At 43.3% G+C, this 20545-nt stretch overlaps 1 protein-coding gene across 1 annotated transcript in view; it reads right to left on the bottom strand.

Moving 5' to 3' along the window:
- Nucleotides 1-20545, bottom strand: part of ALK (ALK receptor tyrosine kinase) — a 307386-nt gene that overhangs the window by 7942 nt on the left and 278899 nt on the right. Inside the window, 11 exon segments of the mRNA XM_027713024.2 lie at nucleotides 1622-1714; nucleotides 2766-2863; nucleotides 8396-8525; nucleotides 9434-9498; nucleotides 10422-10512; nucleotides 12698-12884; nucleotides 14659-14757; nucleotides 15941-16093; nucleotides 17052-17150; nucleotides 18637-18819; nucleotides 19671-19815. Coding sequence (XP_027568825.2) covers nucleotides 1622-1714; nucleotides 2766-2863; nucleotides 8396-8525; nucleotides 9434-9498; nucleotides 10422-10512; nucleotides 12698-12884; nucleotides 14659-14757; nucleotides 15941-16093; nucleotides 17052-17150; nucleotides 18637-18819; nucleotides 19671-19815 — 1343 coding nt within the window.

Below are 20545 nucleotides of genomic sequence, written 5' to 3'. Positions count from 1 at the left end.
TACAAATATTAAAATTATGAGCCAGAGGAGAGACTAATTAAGGCAGAACAGTATGGCAGAGAAAATGCTGAAGAGACCTGCTCCTTCTCACAAAAGTAGTGGAAATGGGCAAGCCATGGAAGGACTGTTTTATCTACCTCACTTCAGGCCTGATCTGGTGAATCAGTTATCCTCATCTGTGTCCATATTCCTAGTGAATTACTCAAACAATAACTGCTGCTGGCAGAGCCATCCCCTGCCCTTTTCAACCACAGCAAGATCTTGACCTCATTTCCCACATGGTCACCTTGAGCATCCCCACCAAAAATAAACAAAACCTATCCAATATGTACCCAACCTAAAGCACTGCAAGTAAAATCCTAAAGCCTTTGTAAGAACAAGGAGCTTGATGAGAAGGATGGTTGGCCATTAGAGCTGGGGCACTAGTACAAAAACCACCTCCTGTGCTTCTGAGACAGTCCTTTATTGTCGCTGTCATTTTAAATAAAACCTACAAGCCCCAAGTCCTGTGCTGGCAGCTGCGGAAGGATGCTCGTGCAAGCTGGTATCACTGGTCATAACTACACAGCCTGAGCATCCAAAGGATATTCCTGGACAAAGAAACATGTGCAGACTTCAAAGGCACCTTTGAAAGCTCAGCACCAAAGTGTTCATCTTGGCAGTTGGTTCTATTGATTGTGTGAGAGAGACAGATGCTACTTTGTCCCAGCAGAGCCCCCGTCTGACAGTGGGACAGCGTGGGGGCTCTTTGTCAAGGGAGAGGAGGGAAAAACCCCAAGCTGATCAGAGCTGATACTCTTTCGTTTTTGAAAGTAGCACTGTTTGCATCACCTCAGGCTGTGATACTGTCAGATCTCAAGCTAAGCAGAGCCAGAAGAATCCCCAAGCAGGAAAAAAAGTAGGCAAGGCACTGGAATAAACAGTGCGGGTGACTGAGCACAAGGCATTCCTTCTTCCGAGTCAGGGGCAAATCAATTCCTCAGCACAGCGGGATATGGTGCTGCACTTCTAGAGGTGCTATATGGAAGATGAGATATCAAACTGCAGCCCTGACTGCTTATGGTCATTAAAGATTTTCTGGCACTTCTTGCAAGAGCAGAGTAGTTAACCCTGTGTCTTGGCTGAATTCCAGTTTGGGTGATTACATTTTCCTGACCTTCCTCTGCACCTTCCTCCTTTAGCTGCAGTAAATTGAGAAGATTTACTGATGACACGAAACCAAAGGTGCAGGGGTAGCATCAAGGAGAGAGATTAAACTCAGAATGATTTGGGACCACAAAACAAAAGGGCACATCAATGCCATTCGATGTGGAGAAAGCAAAGAAAAGAAACTGAGGACAGAATAAAAGAGGGAGGAATAACACCTTCCATGACCATTGGACTTCATTGCCCAGGAGAAAGCTGTCAGGAGTGGAAAAAGTCTCCAGAGTACAGTTAAACTACAAATAAAGGCAAACACCAGAAATACATTAGCTGGGATTCACCAGGGTGGGATGTCTCCACTCTTGCCTTGATAGGGTTATGCAGAGCAGCACAAGAGCCTGCTCTCCTGCACAGACACTGCTCCTCCCTCGTTTTAGTGAGCTTCCAATTGCAGATACCCTGGGCTTAGCTCTGCTACCTGTATATATCCCGGGCCATTCCAAAGTCTCCAATCTTAGCCACTCTCCCAGGCCCTCGACAGGTAAGGAGGCAGTTCCTGGCAGCAATATCCCTACAGGGAAAGAGAAGAAAAGCAACAGAAAGAGAAGAACCACTTAATCATTTGACAATTTTAAAAGTCAAAAAGAAAGTAAAGAATAGTACCTACTTTCCTGAACTTCAGAGAGCCCACAACAGAAATGTCAGTGTTTATGGCTAACTGTGATGTCTCAAATTCCAGTCTACCCCCCTCAGCAGGAACAGTCCTGTTCTTTAACATTTCCTCTATAAACTTCACATAACACCTTCCAGTTGAAATGATGGGCCTCCTGAGAGCCCTCCTTCACCCCAGGAGCTGTTTTTAAGTCTCTAAGGAGTGCAAGAAGTGGAGTTGATTTCAGCAATGTACTAGTCTGGGGAATGATCCACTGATCTGTTCCTAGTGTACTTGTTCAAATGTTGTCAAATGGTTTTTGCACTGTCAGAGACAGGTACAACAATGTGCAGGTGTTGCTCTGAATGCTGAAGCTATGGACCTGTGTATGCAGGTAAAGCTCCAAGCTCCACCTCTGCTGGGCTGAAGTATACCTTGAGATCTGAACAACACAGTGGCAAACCTTATGGGTGACTCTTTCAGAACCGTGAATTACCACGTCTCTACTCATCTCTACCCAACAATTTTAGATGCTTGTCAAACACCCTGTTCTTCAGGAGCAGATAACAACAGTCACAAGGTGTTGAACTTCTGGCTGTACTTGTATTGCTGTTCTCTGAGAGGGGAAGAGAAAGGTTCCAGAATGAGCAGAGAGGCACTAAGCAAAATTCATGATAGGGAGAGCTTTAAAGACTTCTGTCACAAGATTGTGTCCCTTTGCAGAGTAACCAAAGGGACTGCACAAGTGCAGGCACTGAGACAGGGCTCAGGATTTTTGTTAAATATACAGGCCTTTTCCAACCTGATTTATAGCAGCTTTTCTGTTAACTGCTTCTATTATTCTGATTTTGTCCACATTGTTTAAAGGTATCCAGCCACTAGAGTGCAGCAGGACATAAACATATGGAGCAGGGCATTAAGAGTCTGTGTTGGCCTGTATGCAAGTCCTGCCCATGTTGTGTTCACCTACCTGTGAATGAAGTGGTTCTCCTCCAGGTATTGACACCCACAAGCAATGTCACGGGCCACGTGGAGCAAGTCCAGCATGGAAAGGGAGGAGGGCTGATTCTACCAAAAGACAAGGGAAAAACGTGGGTTAAAAGCAAGAACATGGTGTGATTTGTCACTGATGCAACATTGGGAATTCTTCAACAAGTGACAACCTTTGATGTTAATACACAAAGGGATTACAAAAATGCACAAGAGAGAGTTCATATCCATGAACTATGGAAAGGATGTGCAGATGCAATGTCATACAGACCCCAGAGACAGAGTCAGAACAGCTGGATCTGACTTTCCAGCTCTATTGGGATGCCCCTGTAAGAATTTACCCCAGTTCTCATGGGAGATGCTTCTGAATTTTCAGCATGATTTTTGGGATCTGTAGCCTGAACCATTCCTCACCAAGTTTCTTTGTATTATTGCTAGCTCCTCTCTAAAGTCACCTTGAACAACGAAAATGACATTTTGTATAATGGCATGAGTCACATTTGCTCTTTCCCTCCTCCACATCTGTGTAGGTTTTATCTTGCCCCTTGGAGCACTGACATAGGTTTGTGTAGCCAACAGCTATGGAAGACTAAGGCTGCCAACTCCTTCCTGCCCCTCTGATGAAGTCCACAGCCCTTGCCAGCAGGAGCCAGATGCTTTAGCAAAAAGGGCAGCATTCGAACTGGCTCACATTTGTCAGCCTCTGAAGCCAAACCATCAGCTGCTGCACTGAGGTGTGAATCAGTGATCCCTGAGGCCAGTCCTGTGGGGGAGGCGGAAATCGTTGCTGCCAGCAGAGTGATGACAAACAACTGGGTGTCAGGGATTGCTTATTCCACAGCAGCCATTTGCCAGCTAAGTGTTTATTGGCCTTAGGTATTGGACCAAACAAGATTATCCCACTCTTTAGCTCTCTCTTATGACACCAACCATTCTGCCCAGTTCCCAAAGTCACCCCTGCCCATGGGACTCTCCCACCAATGCAAAAACCAGCACAGCTTCTCCAGTGTGACAGATGACAGGGACTGCTTCTGTTGCGAAGAAACATAACTCCAGGCTGATGTGATGCTGTGCTGGCTGTCCCACCTGATCTAAACCACTGCTAACTGGGACTGGAAATCAGTTCAGGCTCTGCAGCAGCCAGCAGCTAGTAGTTACACAGTGGGCATTGGCTGGTAAAACTCAAAAAAGTCTTAACGTCTTTGGAAGAGATTAGAAAATAACTGGCCTCAATACTTGATTAATGAAATAATTGAAAAATGTTGCATATCTGTGTGAACAAAGCCTGTTTTTTTGAGTGCATAAACAAAATTGTTTGTGACCTCGTACCACCTGCCTATATTTTATTACCTACAAAGTATAGTTCATTACATATATATATTTAACTGATTCTTTAGAACACTGGACTGCATCTCCCCTTAAACCTTCCTTTTTATAGAGCATCTATTTCCTGAAAACATAAAGGACCTCTTCCCCCATTTTGTGGGGAAGGGGGAATAATTCTTTTTACCTCTGTGAGTTCAAGTGACTCACCAGCTACACAAGATGGCTACAGTAAGAAAGGATGCACATGCCTTCTTTCCTTTCAGGGTATAACCAAAGGGAATTTAATATCTCAATCTATCCATTCCCTTCTCTTCTGAGCAAGGGTCAGAAGCCTGAAGTGAAAACTGAGCAAAAAGCCCAATTCTTTACTCTGCAATCGATTCCAGACCTGAGCTGTACTGCAAAGCAGTCAGTGGGCTGAAGCTGATTTGAACGACATAGCTTTTTTCTTTTTTCCCGTTTTTTTAAACTCCCTTCCTTCCCCTCCTTGGATGAATTCCTTCCACCTTTTATTTGGCTAAATACAATTCTAAAACAGATGTGACTGCCCAGCCAAGGACAATTTAGCCATGTAATTTGTTTGAAAAATGGAGGTTTGGGATTCATTTTGCAAGGGGGGCAGCCTTGAGACGCACCAAAGGATTCACTTTACAGCTTTTGCTCCTCAGATGAATGGACGATGCCAGCTGCAATGCACCGCTGCTCAGGGCAGTGGGCATGCTGGAAGCACTAGTGTGACACCTCCCCAGGTGAGGCTGAATCTTGCCAAAGGTGAATGAAATTCTGTGTATTGTTCAGTATAATCACTGCTCTGTGCAACAGGCTGCACAGCACAAAGGAGGGGAATCATTTATCCATATATGATTTGTCTCCCAGAGCTCTTCTTTGATTGCTGTGCTGTGTGTGAGAAAGATCAGCGCTGAACTTCCCAGAATGGACAATTCTACAATGCTCATAATGAGCAAAGGCTCCAATTCCAGGTGTCTCTGAATCTACCAGACTGCCTTACTGCAGGTGAGGGGGAAAGGGCATTCCTGTAATAGATGTGAAACTTGATTAGAAATGGAACAGAGAAAGCCTTCAGGGCTGCAAACCCTGGACCCGTGAGGATGAAGCTTATGGAGTGGACCTAGCTGGTGTAAGTCGACATACTCCACAAGAGGCACTGGTATTGTATCAGTGATGTTGGATGAATGTATGATAATTCTTACTTAGAGTCCAGAAAAATCATTACGTGTTGGCTGAACACTGCTTTCGTTATTTACATGAAGAACACAGACAAATAACATGCAGTAGTGCTGGCAGCATCTTGATCTCTCATTAAATTGGATCCCATGTTCTGATTTCTCCTGCAGTTGCTCTAGCTTCCCATTTCATGTCCCTCGCCATGTCTTAAGTCTCACTTCCTTTGGTTCACCTTCTCCTTCACCATTCCCTCTGCTTGCTTTCCTGCTTTTCAGTGGCCGAGTGCATGGCAGAATGCTGCAGGTGTCTTGCTCCAAGTCACACAGGTTGTTACTGACCAGTGGCAAACCAAACAAGGTAACTGGTGATCTCTCTAGCATGGTGCTTTCTTTTTCCTGAAGCCTTGGAATTAACGCCAAGTTAATGCCTTTCATATCTCTATTATTTTTTCCATAACTGGCAAACAAATTTGAAGTTACTGGCAGAGGAGTGGAGACAGCAACTAGGAGATGAAAGTAGAGAATGAACATGTAAATCTCTTTTTTATTATTAGGCTGAAAGCTGAAATAGGTGGGAAATACAAGGTAGTAAAATAAATCAGCTGGAAAATACAAAACTGGAAAAAAATAAGAGGAAAGGCAGTAATTCATACGGTGCTTACAGCAGAGTAGGCAGTGGACCTCTGCTACAGAGTCAGTCAGCCAGGTCTTGTGTGTTCAATTAATTCCTTTTGGAAGCAAAGCTCATCAAAGCCTGTTTACTCTGCACTCTTCCTTGTCTTTCCTTTTCTTCAATGGGCCTGAAAAGCTGCCCATCCAGTCTGCTGTGCCTACCTCCTGCCTGTCTTCTTTGAATGAGCAACAGGAGGAAGAAAGCAGCTCAGGGCTCATTAAGAGCAGTGCCAAGATACATCCAGCAGCACTGAGCCACAGGCCTTGTGTACAGAGACTCAGTCACACCTCAAGTACATGCAGAGGGTAAACCCGCTTCCACAGTTGGATCCCATATTTCACAGAGCACAACGCCCTGCACACATCTCACTTCTCATCAGTCAGTCTCCTCGCCTCACAGTTTCTGAGCCGGCAGTCAAATGTGCAACCAGGGGCTGATTTCTCAGCACTCACAGGTGCCATTGGCCCCTCAGAAGCTGCCCCAGCAGCCAGACAATGAATTACTCTGTCATTCTTGCCAGGCAGCCACCACATGGGATGGTTGCAGAAGCAGGGCAAGGCAAGGGGAAGAAGGTGTTAGATGTGGAGCAAAATCATGTGGATCTGTGTCTGCATGGAGTCAGGCTATCCACATTCATCCAGTTCTTAAAGAGGGAATGGAAACTTTTTCTGAATCAGTTCCAGCTTGCAACTGCCCACCTGCATTTGAAACTCAGCTTCCCAAAGTGCCACAGAAATGTGACTGAGCAGAAAACAGAGGCATCAATCTCAGGTCTGCTTCACTCCTGGGAGCAAGTTAAATGCAGGAATAAGGGAGAATCTTCAAGGTGCTGGGAACAGCCCCTGTGTGTAGTAGTTATTATGGTCAGTCTCAGATAACCTCAAACAGGTCAGGAAACACAAGGAAAGGAGAAGAACGGAAGGAGCTGCTGAGAAGGCAGAAAGAGAAATACTAAGGAAGAAATGGAGTGAACCATCTGCCTCTTCTGACATTGGCTTTACAGAGGTTCCACAGAGCTACTGCTAACAGAAACAGAAGTCCTGGCAAGGAAGAACTCATGACTGGGGTGGGGTAAACAGAAACATCAGAAGGCTCCCATGACTGTATCCTGTAAAGATTAAGCGCTTTTCATCTACAAAAGCAGCTGGCTCATTTTACTCCGAGTAGGTCAGAATTCCTGCTGTGCAAGACTAGTGTTCTTGGTGTTTCCTCACAAGATCTTTATCATTACTGAGCTGGCTTCTCTAATTTAATGAGCTAAAACCCATTGTGTTTTACTTGCCCCTTCACACATGTAGCACAGCCTGGCCTGGCAGTTTTGAAAGGAGCATTTACCAGGTAGTATATCTTGCCCATGCCATTTTGCTCTGCATGGGGTGAGACCAGAGCCGACATTGCAGAACATGAATTTACCCATTTACCTACTACCAAGTTCAGCCCATTTGTATGAGCATCTCTAGGTTCTTCAGAAAACCAACCTGTGTTTACAAAGACCACTTGCTCAGATTCCAGACATTACTTTCTGGGTGTTTAGCCTTCTTATCCAGGCAGGAGCCACTAAATTGCAACCTATTCAAGAGTTTTGAGTCTCACAGACCATTTCATATGTCTGAAAACCACACTGCATGGAAAAAGTACAAAGTTGATCTGTTTCCAGATGCCTTAAGGAAGAATCTTATTTATATCTGTTAGAGTCAATTTGTGTCTCTCTTGTACTGATAAAATCCATCACTTTGTCCTATGTTGAAGAAATACTGAGACAAAGTATGAAGCTGGGCTCTGGTCCTAAACTTCAGCAACATCTGTGTGCCTTTCTGGTCCAGGGACTCAGAGCAAACTTTATTCTTCTGAAATACTGATTCCTCTCTAGAAGTTGTAATTTTTTTCTCACACATTTCTAGCTGACTGTCTTTTCCTATTGAAATCCCAAGATTTTCAATAGGGAAAATCTTAAAAACTCTGGACTAAAGATATTTGATATTAAGTCAACAGCTCCAGGCCAGATTCTCTCCTTGCCTATGTCAAATTTAAACTGACAGATATCCACAGAAACGCACCTGATCAGCAGTTTAAATAATGGATTTACCATTACTAGCTCAACACTTCTCCCAGCCTGCCCCCAACTGGTGTGAGGGAGGTAAGAGTTGAGTTTAACTTCTTTTTTTTTAAACTTTGATTTTGGTCTTTCTTTAGGTAGTATCTGCAATGCTAGCAAAGTTTGAGAATGAGGCACCTCTGCATAACCCCAGCAGCATCTGTTCCCTATACACCTGGGTCTTGCCTCCACAGTGGTCTTGTAGCAACAGAAATTTTCTGGCCATCGAAAATTCTGGGAAATAGTATCTGCATGGATCAGCTCTTTTGCAGTTAAGTATTTGCCTCATGGCAGCAACTTACTAGATAAAATACAGTTTTCTCTTTTCTTACCGGTCTGGGCCGTGTCTCTCTCAGGAATGATTTCAGGTCCCCTCCAGCCATGAGCTCCAGCAGGATGAAACGGGGCAGCGCCTGCAGGCTCACCCCAATACAGCGCACGATGTTCTGGTGGTTGAACTTGCTGTGGAGACAGGGAGGCTCAGTTATGGAGCAACTCTGATCCAAAAAGCACAATAGCAGGAAAAATTCAGAATGTTTTGCAGCAGGGGATGTTTGTTTTTTTTTTGTTTTTTTTTTTTTTTTTTTTTTTCCTAGAAAGTAACAAATCTCAAAGGTAGGCTAACTGGATAAAGCTAAAGCACTACCCCTGCACTCTGTATCTGTCTGCACAGTGCAGGGACAGAGGTAGGGAAGCAGTGGCTTTTGGCTGCTTTTCCTCTTCCCTGCACTCTTTCTGGGCTACAGCAAGACTTGAGGGGCATAGAAAGCAGAACACGTCTGATAACAGAGTCTGCTCTTAATTTTCCCCATCCAAGGGGCAGAAGCTGGGCTAGGGCAGCGTTGTTCCAAGTAATATACTGACATAGGGATCTGCTTGTGTAGGGAATGTTCCTCGAGGTCTAGTCTGTAATACTTCCTTATTTCTCCAGACCTCAAATGTGATGGGAAACCATTCCTATGGATTCCAGGACTCAGACACCGACACTTGACATGACAGCAGCATAAAGTCAATGTGAAGTCAAGCTGTTAAGTTTTGACTAGTCAAATCTAAATTCCTCAGGTTGGTTTTTACCTCATGGTTTCATCTCTAAGAGAAATCAAAAGATCCTATTATCAATTCTGAAAACAGGGCCTTAATTTTTTCATTTTGGATATTGAAAATGAGTGTGGACCCTTTTCAAAATTTAGCCTTTAATCATTTGGTGCCTATTCGTTTGTAAGAAGAGTAGAAAAGGATGATAATGCCTATCCTCTTTCTCCTAAAATTACTGTATAGATGTGCTGCATGGGCATCACTTCTAAAGAACTTTTTTTCTTTACAGTGCTGGGCTTTGCAAGCATACACAAGTTCATGTTATTCATACACACCTAATAATGAGAGCTTCCATGAGAAAGTCGAGCTCATCTTGCTCTGAACACACTTCTGGCAATGTCTGTAAAAGAAAGAACAGGTTGACAAGGAGAAGATACTTAAGCTTACAGATGTAGAACACCTGACACTAACATTGTCTGCAGCAATCCTTGTTTCTGTAAAAGCAACCTCACTCTAAGATAACAGCTAGACCATTGCTAAAATAGACTGTGAAGCTTTTGAAAGGTAAATATCAGAACACACAGCCCATCAACACCACTGTCATCCTCCTCCCAACAAAGGAAATAGCCCAGAGTGCACAGGGAAGTGTTCAGTATATGGGATTCTGCTGTATAGAGAACGAGGGATGAGATCACAGTTCCTGAGCTCCCTGCAGTTCAATACTCCTACCTTCCAGCAAGATTGTGAACTCTAACCAGCAGCAGGACTGTGCTGCTATGTAACCTCTAGGAGAAGACAAGCCAGCTAGGTTGCAGAAGGCTCGGAGAACCCTATCAGGGTCTCTTAGGATTTAGCTTCACATCCAATGCATATCCATCCTGTAAGGGAGTGCTGAGATCCCAGGAAAACCAGTCATCTCCTACTTGCAGAGTCTTTGATGTATGTGCCAGCTGCTTTTGGCCCTATAAAGACTTTTGGCCTCTGACTCACAAGGCTCTGGACAGATTACCACACCAGGTGTAGAATGGGGAGGATGGACAGAGAGTGGATTTAGTTCTCATAACTGCAGTCTGCTGTAGCTCAGTGGGAAATCTTTGCCTGTTTACTACTTACAGACCTCTTTTAATAGTTTCACATGCCCATATGCTACAAGCTATACCATTGCTGTGATGGATTAAGTGTTGCAACAGAGCAGCAACCTTTCTAGCCACATCCTTTAGTACTTAGAGTAAAGCTTCATTCATCTTCAATTTTATAATGCATTGGGACTCTTGGGTGAAAGGTGCATGAAACCATCATGATAACTCATACACTGTCACTTACTTTCACAGCCACCTGCAAGGGAGTGGGGTCGCTGGGGATCCCTGTCACCTGACCTTCATATACCTCACCAAAGGCTCCGTGGCCCAAACCCCTGGACAGACCAGAGAAGACAAGAAGGTTTTACTACAGAGAACAGACATAATAACACTGTGGACACAGCTCACAGAATGGGCTCACAATTTTCATGGCAGTGAAACAGGGAGAACTGGATATTGACACTATGCAGGGGACCAGACCTTGATGTGATCTTTCCTGGACCTACAATGTATTTAATTGGTAGGGAAAGCAATCCTTGGAAGCGAACAGTCCCCAGTGAAATTGAGCTGCTGGCACTGCAGCATGTAATGGAGAGCACTCTTCTATGGCTTTGGTGTCAGTGCTCTAGCAGTGGGTGCTCCAAAACAAGTCAATAAAGATAGGACTTAAGTCTAGGTGTTTACAAACCCTAAATACATTAACAGTTCCCATAATGTTTCTGCATCACCATTAAACAAAACATTGAACAAGAAACTAGGAGGCAACAATGATTCTCAAAAGTCCTGAATTCTAAACCAAATATCTTTTCTTGATTTATTGTGTGATTCTGGGCAAGTACCTTAGCCAATAAATGGTGATGATAGTGCTTTGTAAAGCACTCAGCTATAGGAATTCATGCTGAGAATTGTTTCTAGCACTGATCATATTACAAAATTTACAGTTCTATTTTGAATAAGATTACCAGAGAAAGAGAAGGGAATAAAAGTAATCAAACAATAGGTCCTGTTCCAGGTCCTTGTGATACAGATTTTGCAAACCTGTCTATTCAGTCTTCACTCTCTTAATGTTAAGCCAACTGGTACAACGATAGTTATTCCACATCGGTGGCGTGACATAACAACCCAGGAAACCATGGCAGAGAATGAGGCTTCATCCCGGATCTCGAGTCCCTCTTAACCCTGCATGGGCTGCACATTGGACAGTAGTATTTTGAGCCTCTGAGAGACATTCCTGCATCTCAGTCCAGGTGAAAGGCTCTCAATAAAGCTCTCTCCTACAGCACACACTCTCCTGTTAGAGCCAGGTCTGGCCTGGGAGCTGCATTGATTACATCCTCTGAAGTATAGGTGGACTGTTTTTCCATGGGCTGTTGCCCTCCCGCCCATTTGAACAGACTAGAACAATCTGCTCTTCTGTTGCCTAAGCTCTGTCTAATAGTTTTGCCAGGATAAAGACCAGTCTAGGCAGTGAAACCACAGTGAGGACTTGTGTCGCCTGTGACTCGGCCACTTCATTTAATAAAATTTTGTAGATATCAGATTGAGACACTATTCTTGGCTCTTCCTGACCAATTTATTACCAACTAAGGGTAGAAAACAGATGTCTACAGTTCATAACTCATCCTCCTTCCAAAAAGTCTACCTTCCCTTATCAATTCCTGGCTGTATCCTCTGCTATCTGCAGCTCACCACAGCTCAAAAATCTTTTCAAAGACTAAGTGACAAAGGAAGCAGCAGCACAAGGCACACTGGAAACTTCCAGTTGCAGTCTAGAAAGATGTGCAGGTAAGGGGAAATAAGATAAGAGACAGCAAAACTTCGGACTGCAAAGACTGCTCTGAGCATCAACTTTTTTAGCACCTTAAGCTCCCTAGTTTTCCAAGTTCTCCTGTTTCCACTTGGCTTTTTCTATAAAACTGCATGGTATCAGGGTCATGTCACATTCACAAGTACCCTGCAGTAGAGCAAAGTGTGTAAGAACTCCAAATTTTCAAGTTTTTCTTAGGAGACCTTTTTGAGCTTTCCAGAAGTTCCTGTCTAGATACTACTATCCTCCTGGCTTCATACTCCTGCCTTTTTAATACTGTCTAGCGTTTTCAACCCATTGTTTTCCCTGATACTGTACTTAAGGATGTCATTGTCTATACCAAAGATCCCATTAAAGACTTTATAAAGGAGCCTCCTGCAAGCCTCAGCCTTCCCAGCATTTCATCAGTTCTTTCTGGAAATGGGCCATTCACTGCACTGTCTGTAAAAGACGTATCTGAACTGCTGGTGATGACTATTCAGTTCTCCTCGTAATCCCAGGAGATTAACACTACACCTCTAAAAGTTCAACTGCCAAAATCTAGGCCCTTCCACACGAGCCCAACTACTGTAACTACTGAAAAGGGGCACGTGACTAAAAGTGCTTAAGGATTTGTATGTGCCTGCACAGAGACGTGCGTTTGCACCTCTGTAAGAGAGTCAGTCTACGTGAGTGTGTAGCGTGAAAGATGGGGAACGCAACGATGAATTTACCGGATGAGGGAGATGTTTTTTCGAGGCACCTCTTTAAGGTCACTAATGGATGTGGTCTTTCCTGCAAAGCAGTAGTTGGGGTTGTAGTCTGTCATTATAGTGGAGGTGCGCAGCTTGCTCAGCTTATATTCTGGGCTCTGTAACTCCATCTGCATGGCTTGTAGCTCCTGGTGCTTCCGACGATATACTAAACATGGAGAACACAGTCAACCAGAGACACAGACTGACTTTGGAACAGGACAGCAGCCGTGTAAGCCAGCACATCTTGCTAGAAAACTGGCTGTTGTATGGCCAGATTTCAGGGAATGAAACCAGACAGGGACACTGTCACATTTCTGTACATCAAATAATTACAGACAGAAAATGGAATCTGAAGATACCAAAGGAATCTGAAGATACCAAAGGAACCTTTGATTTACACATCCTATGAAGAAACAGGCTTGCTTGTGAACTGTTTTGAAGAAGTAAAATTAATTTCACTTGCAGAGATCTTAGATTTCACAGTTCTGTGGATTTTGTTTATCTCTATTTAGTTTAACTGGACATTCCAAACATGAGTCCAGTTCCAAACTTGAGGGAGCTGGGGTATAACCAACTTTCCTAAATCACACAGAAGTGACTAAAGTCTGAAATGAATTATTGCATCATATTCTTCAAAATGGACAGACCAAGCTGTTTGCTTAGAATAACACGTTGTACACAAAAAATAGCTCAGTCTTCAAAACTTCTTCTGTTTCTAAACAACAGAGTTGGACTGCATTTGAAATCAGTTTATGGTAGTGTTATATTCCTTGCATCACTTCACTGATACTTCTGCTATGTCATTAGAATCCATAGCTTGAAAGACAACATCCTGTGGATATTCCTTGAAATAGTAATTGATATTGCAGGACTTTTTCCAAAGCAAGATGACAATCATGAGCAGGTTAAATCACTATTGATTTCTGTGGGAGCTGGACTGAGCCCAAAGACTGTGACGGTAATAGCTACTGCATCTTCTCCAGGAGATATTGCTCAGGGGAAGAATTTAAGGGGTAAACATGCACTCGCAAAGGCAGATGGATGTAATGACCTATCCACAAACCCTTCCTGTCCTCCATTTTCCTCCTCATTGCCTTTGCTTTGATTTTTAAAATCGTTGCTCTTTCCTGAGATGGAAATGATAGACTAGTTGGATGGAAAGAGGATTACTGTTCTGCTCCTGAGAAGTATTTAGTAATTATAAAAAGTACTGTCAGGCCAGAAATCATACATGTAGGACCATGTGTGTGCAACTGATAACTCCTGAAATCCTTAAAACTGAAACAGCTGCGCAAATCTAATTTAATAGTTGCCATTTGCTGCTCTAGGTACATCCCTCTTCTTCCCCAGACTATACACTGTGTGGACAAAGAAAGGTGGCAAAGCTGAGGTTTGTATCCCTGGTGCTTTGCATTGATTCAAACCCATTCTGCTTGCACCAAATGCAGGTGAGCGATTGTTCAAAATAAGAACATGAAAGGGTGAAAAATACCTTTCAGAATTTCAAAAAAAAAATGCCAAGAATACCCACATCCTACTAAGTAGCAGTTTGTAAAAGGGGAACTTACGTGAGAGTTTAAGCTTAGATGTTGTACATTAAGAGGCAAAATGTGTATGTAGGCACACAAATAAAGAAGCTTTTACGCATTGAACAGCAGCAGATCTCACAAAATCAGAAGCAGCTGTGTTCTGGCAGCTTTACAGTACAACAGAAACAATAATGTCTCTTTCGAGATGCAGTCAGTAACTGAAGCCTCCTCAAATTGGTCACTGTGGTTAGAAACAACTACTGAAATCTGAAGCTAAGGCGTGTGTGTGGGAAGGTGTTATTAAATACAGCAGTAGCTAAAAACCTGAATCCTTTTGCCTCCCAGGACCCAATTATCCATGGCTCAGATCCAGCCCTCATATGAAAATATCTTTTGCAGAGAAACACTCACCTATCATGATTCCTGAAAAAGCCAACATTAAAACAGCCACCAATGCTGAAGTCAGTACAGACAAGACCAAGGAGAGAGGAAGATGAACCACTGGCTCAGCTGTAACAGAGGAAGGAGAAGAAGGAATTACATATTTGAAATGATCTTCCAGGAGCCACTTTTTTTGCATTTTTTTTTTGCTATTCCTTCCATTTACTCATCTGCTGCTCCTATAGTGTAGAAGTAACCTCTGGCATGATCAGTTCACAGGATCTATGACTTCTCATACCTCATTGTTTCACATTCCTCAATTAATATCAACCCATTAAAACAGATGGTTTGCTATCAATAAATTAACATGTGAACTCCCTGGGTATCAAAACAAGACCATAAAAACCAGGGGCAGGAGGTTGGGGAGGTGGAAAGAACATTACATTGTCAGGGTTAAAGTGCTCCTGTCAATGCCAAATCACAGAAAAAGCAGAAGGAGGACTGCAATATATCATCTCCTAAATGCGTCTAATCCAGGCAGAAAAAAACTGATAACAGTTAGTGCAGTGCAAGGTATTCCATAGCTGCATCCCCATTTGGGATCACACTATTAAGGTTTATTTCACCTTGACAAAATGGCCATGCTTTTTACCCATCTTACAGATAGAAATGGTAAAAACACAGAACAATTTTCCCATGTCAGTGACAAATCTGAAATCAGGATCCCAAAAGCCTGGATTCACTGCTCTAACTGCTGTACAAGAATATGAGGCAAACCTAGTAATGGAGCTCTGACCATTTAGTTTGTCAAGACAGGCAAGTACAGGCACGTCTTTAGTTTTCCTCAGAGAGATCTCACACAGAATTTCTTACGGATTCTGCGCCTGCACCTTAAATGTCCAAATCCACAGGAATTATATTTTCCTTCACCTTGCACATTGTTTTTGTTCTTAAGAGAACTGGCCTGGAATCTAACTTTAGCTGGAAAATTCCTTCACTTTCATGATTTCAGAGCAGAATGTGAGCACCAGCGCAACCAAGCACAAAATTTGTCTCTCCGCAGATCTGCCCAGTATGTCAAACATACTGCAGAGCAAAACAGCAATGCTGCTCAGTGTACCGGTCCTCAGCAATCATGCTGCTATATCCTAGCAAAATAACACTGCAGCAGGAAAGAAGGAAACATTCAACAGAAGTCAGGTTTAAGAAAGACTAGATTAAATACTTTCAGGATGTCTTACAGTTCAAACTACAGCATTTGACCATGCGCTTTCCATTTCACATGCTAGCAGTACGCCACACACCTACTTACCTATGCAAGACACACCATCCTCAGCCAACTCTGTGCCTGGCTCACAAAAGCAAATGACTTTTTGACTCTCATGATCAACATGGCACTCGTCCATCTCACAGTGACTGCAGTTAAGATGCAGCCTAATATCCACCTCTCCATGCCCCTCTGTCACTAGGGAGTGGATGAAGAAGCTGAGTTAATTACTGTAAAGACCATTCTTACAATTCCCTTGGGCCTTGACAGAAACAGGGGACATGGTGGTTGCTGTTGCATGATGTGGCAGGGTGGGTCCCATCTAAGAAACCAATTTCTCCCCACCTTTCCTCACTAAGAAAATAACATGTGACAGCTAACAGCCCCATTGCAGTTGAGGTTTCCCCGGCTCTCTTTGAGCAGATAGTCCTACCAGGTTAGCAAGGAAGCTGCTGCCAAGGCTAAGGGAAACCTGCCCTTGCAGTTGTCCATGGGGCTCACCATTTTCTTTCCTGGCCTTTACTCATTTCAAGATCAAGCACTGCAATGTTTTCAAAACTTTCTGGCTGAATCTACCAGGCCAGAGTGCATCTGTATTTGAAAATACTTCTGGTTATTCTAAAGCAAACATATTTTTTTTAACAAGCAGATATTTTTTTGTGTGTTTCATGAACACATCACAAACATATTAACGACATTGATTTCTGGGCAAACACAAGTTGGAGTGGCAGTATTCATCACTCCCATGCACTGCTGAGCAGCAATGCAATGTTTTCTCTAGAAACAACCTGGCCTAACTTGGATACTTTGCTGAGGGATGCTCTAAGGACCTTGCTTGTTAGTGAATCGTCAGGTGTTTTGCCTGTTTCTTTCCTAACGTATCTGAATTATGAGGTTCTGTTACCACTTTCCTTGCCAAAAATTATTCTATAGGCTGGTAGACTATACTGTTGGGGGTGTTTCCTAATAGCCTTGATGTTCTCTCTACCGGCTTTCTTCCTACTTCTGTCTACTCTCCATTGTACTTTGCTATCTTTCTGCCTCCTCATGTCCATGACACTAAACTGCACCCAAAGGGTTGTAAACTGTCCTACAGATGCAAACTATTTCTAAAATGGAATAAGCCCACTAGAAAACTTCTGAACAACATGAATACCTTTAAGTGCTGGAGTATATAAAGTACCAATTGGATTAATAAAGGACACACCATCCTCCCCATCCATCTCTGGGTCATTGTCCACTGCAGCATTGCCACCTATGTCAAACCAGAAGTTACCTTAACAGTCTGAGGCTCAATGGCAATGAAATACAGATAAACATTGCAACATGCATGATTTCAGCATATTTAGGGATCCATCCAAATGAGAAAAGAGAAACATTAAGGTATATAATATATAGGGAATATTTAGCAAGTTGTTGCAAGAACCACTGGACTTTTAATTTTTAAAACTTCAATTTAATAACAGTAGTTTTGACAATCAATTTATTAGCTCTGTTTTGGGCAGACTGTTGCAAACCAAGGTGCAAACTTCATCTTTAACCATTTGGATGCTCTGAAACATATAAGCCCTTCTTAAAATTTATGCAGCCAAGAAACTGGAAAACACCAGTATTCAAGGGCTAAATTCAGTACCCTTGCTGACTGAGGTATTTAGTACATCAGCAGAGGGAATGAATAACTTGCTATCCCTCCTCTCCTTTGCACCCTGAAAGCAGGGTAGTCCATCAGGAGTGGGGACTGAATGAATTTATTTGTTGCTTATTTGTGCTTGAGCATATAGAACACATCTGAAGAAAAGTATGGGCAATGCATAAAAAATATTAGAAGCACAGTACAAGCCATATACTTTGTACTACAAACATGCAAAGATTCCCCCACCCCACCCCAAAAAAAAGTTTTCCTCTTTAATTGTCTTCAGCAAAATTAAAAGTGTCATGTAAGGCATTCTGTTGGAAAAAGAAGCATTACACAATAACATTGGTACAAAACATGCACTTAATCATTTAAACTCACTACTTCCTCTGAGGATTTCTAGTCTACCAAATACTTAATTTAAGCTGTGGAGAACCAGGGGTTAAAGAGTCCACCACAGTGCAGATGGCTGAAGAAACTATGTGGCCCAGGAGACTTTGGGTTAGTAGAGATCTTGAATCTGGCCCACACCAGTTGTAATCAACATAATGCCATCTGACAGCTGTCCTGAGACCCGCAGCACATGAAATTAGCTCCTTGTTGACTGAAGTCAACACCACTGTTGTTATTAAGAGGGGTCCTGGCTGGCAGCCTGAACCTCTGCCCCCAGAGACACCTGTGCAGGACCAAGGCCCACCCACAGCAGGGCAGGGTAGAAGCTGCATCTTTCCCCTGGCATAAAGTCTGGCTGCCAGTCTCTGGGACCAAAGTCCTCCAAACACAGGTGCTGGCAACGGGAGCACACAGCCTACGGCTCCTCCTTCTTCAGCACTGTCACCCCAACATGAAAGGCTCAAGAATCACAACAGGGTCTTAATGTCACATATTGCAGAGTGCAAAGCCAGGATTACAGCTGAAGGACTGACATCTGGCCGTTTGCTCAAAGACTAAATGCCATACGTTCATCTACTGCTAAAAAGGCAACACACAGACATACTATTACATAACAATTAAATATGCTAGCTACAGGAGAATTATCTACCAGCATTTTGCTGATCATTAGCACTAAAGGAGGGGAAGGGACACCTTGAACACGAAGCCACTTTACCTATATATCCTCCGCCTCCTCCACCTGAGGAGCACCCCCCTCCACCCCCTCCGAAACCCCCTCTTGTCTCCCACCCCCACTTCTTCATGGCCTGGGGGCAGGATCTTCCTCCAGTAGCACCTTCCAGCAAGGATTTTCCTGACCACAGGAAGGAAGTGTTATCATTCCAGCCACCTCCACCACCTGCAGTTGAGAGAAGAGAAATGGCACAGGTAGGGGTTATTTTTTGTGTAAAAAACACTGCAAGGATCTGCAGAACAAGCACCTACTCAAAGCACTTCAGCTGAAAGTGAGAATCTCATGCTTTGGTTAGAAGAGGGGATGTGCTTGCTACACAGTGCTACAGTGACCTTTCTGTAGGGCTTTTGCCATGTTAACCATCTGTGCCTCTTTTCACCTACCATACAATGACAAGTATCTTCTACAGAAAATATAAAAAGATATTCTTGCCTAGTCTCCAACCACTTATTTCTGGTTTAAAGAGCCTTCCCCTTCTCTTTGAAAAAAATAGTTTTGAAAAAAAACCTGTGTCAGTTCTGAAGTGGAACAAAAGGAATTTAGTGAAAGGGGTGTGAAAACATGTCCCAGCCCCGCTCTCCATACAACATACTCACCAGTGACTCACTTTCAGCTCTGCTGGTTGTTCAGTCCAAGGTCTCTTCACAGAGACTTCTAGCCAGGGTGCAATTATGCTCTTTCTGCATAAGCCAGGGAAACTGTGAGTATGTCTACGCAGCACAAAACAGTGCAGGGAGCAGGATGGCCACATTGGTGCTGCTAACTCCCACATCAAAAACTCAAACAACTTTGTTTATGAGAGGTATTTTGGGAGAATTGCTGTGGCTATACAATCTCTTATACCCTTATTTATGCCAAGTATCCAGCACTGTGGGTACCTCCTATTTGCATCTCTTATGATTCTATGTTCCCCTGAACTGTGTTTCCATGAGTTTTGCCTCACCTCCTTGTGAGGAGGAATCTGGGAGTGCCACATATTCTCGAAGGTTTTCTTAAAAAGAAAAAACTCCCCTTACCTGCAGCTCCTGAATTTCCATTCAACCCTGGAATAGAGGAGTCATTCTCCAGCCTTTCTGGATGAAATGTGTCCTTTTTGGCCCTGTAGGCCCTGCCACCACCTCCTGCTGCAATTATCAAGGGGACTGGTTCTCCATTCTCCATCTTAACAAATTCAGAAATAAAGGCAGTGTTCAAGCTGAGTCAGGTATGTACATAAAAGTTCAGCCACACGGTTGTTACTGCACGTTGCACCAAGCAGGCATCTAGGACTGCTCAGCACTACAAATTATCATTGCATTTTTTATGCACTCATATCCAGAAGATTAATGCATAGCACTAGTCCTACCAAGTTCTGCAACACGGAACAGTGGCATCAGCAGCTCTATGGATTGTACCTGCTCAGCTGATGGTTCTTAGAAACCCTGTAATGTTACTGATGACTCTCATCAAATGAATCACTGCTCTATACAGTGCAGTATAATTTCTCCTCTGGCAAAGGACTGACGGAAACCAGTGTTTGGAATGAGTACTGTCTCAGCTAGCACATGACAAGAAAGATCAGTGATCCTTAGCTATAGGGTTGCCAACAGAAAACACAGAGGCTCTCCTCTACTTTTCTTGTCATTGCACTGTAGAGACCAAATGTATAGCTGAAGCCTTATGTTCTACAATGACACAGTTGAATAAAGTCCTGCGGAATTTGCCCTTTGCTGTAGAATTATGCTTCAGCATCTCAGTTTCTGTTGAAAAACATCCCGCTCAAACCTCATGTTCGCAAAGGAAATTACAAGCCACTGAAGCAAGTGTGGCCATACTGCACATCAGTTTGAAGGAGTGTGAAGGGCCAGCTCAGATCACTACAGCTATCAATTGGAAATTAAGGATACCCAGA

The sequence above is a fragment of the Pipra filicauda genome, unplaced genomic scaffold (assembly GCF_003945595.2).
Source record: "Pipra filicauda isolate LSUMZ 115617 unplaced genomic scaffold, ASM394559v2 scaffold143_size2779998_pilon, whole genome shotgun sequence".
Classification (NCBI taxonomy): domain Eukaryota; kingdom Metazoa; phylum Chordata; class Aves; order Passeriformes; family Pipridae; genus Pipra; species Pipra filicauda.
This window is presented reverse-complemented; position numbering and strand designations above follow the sequence as displayed.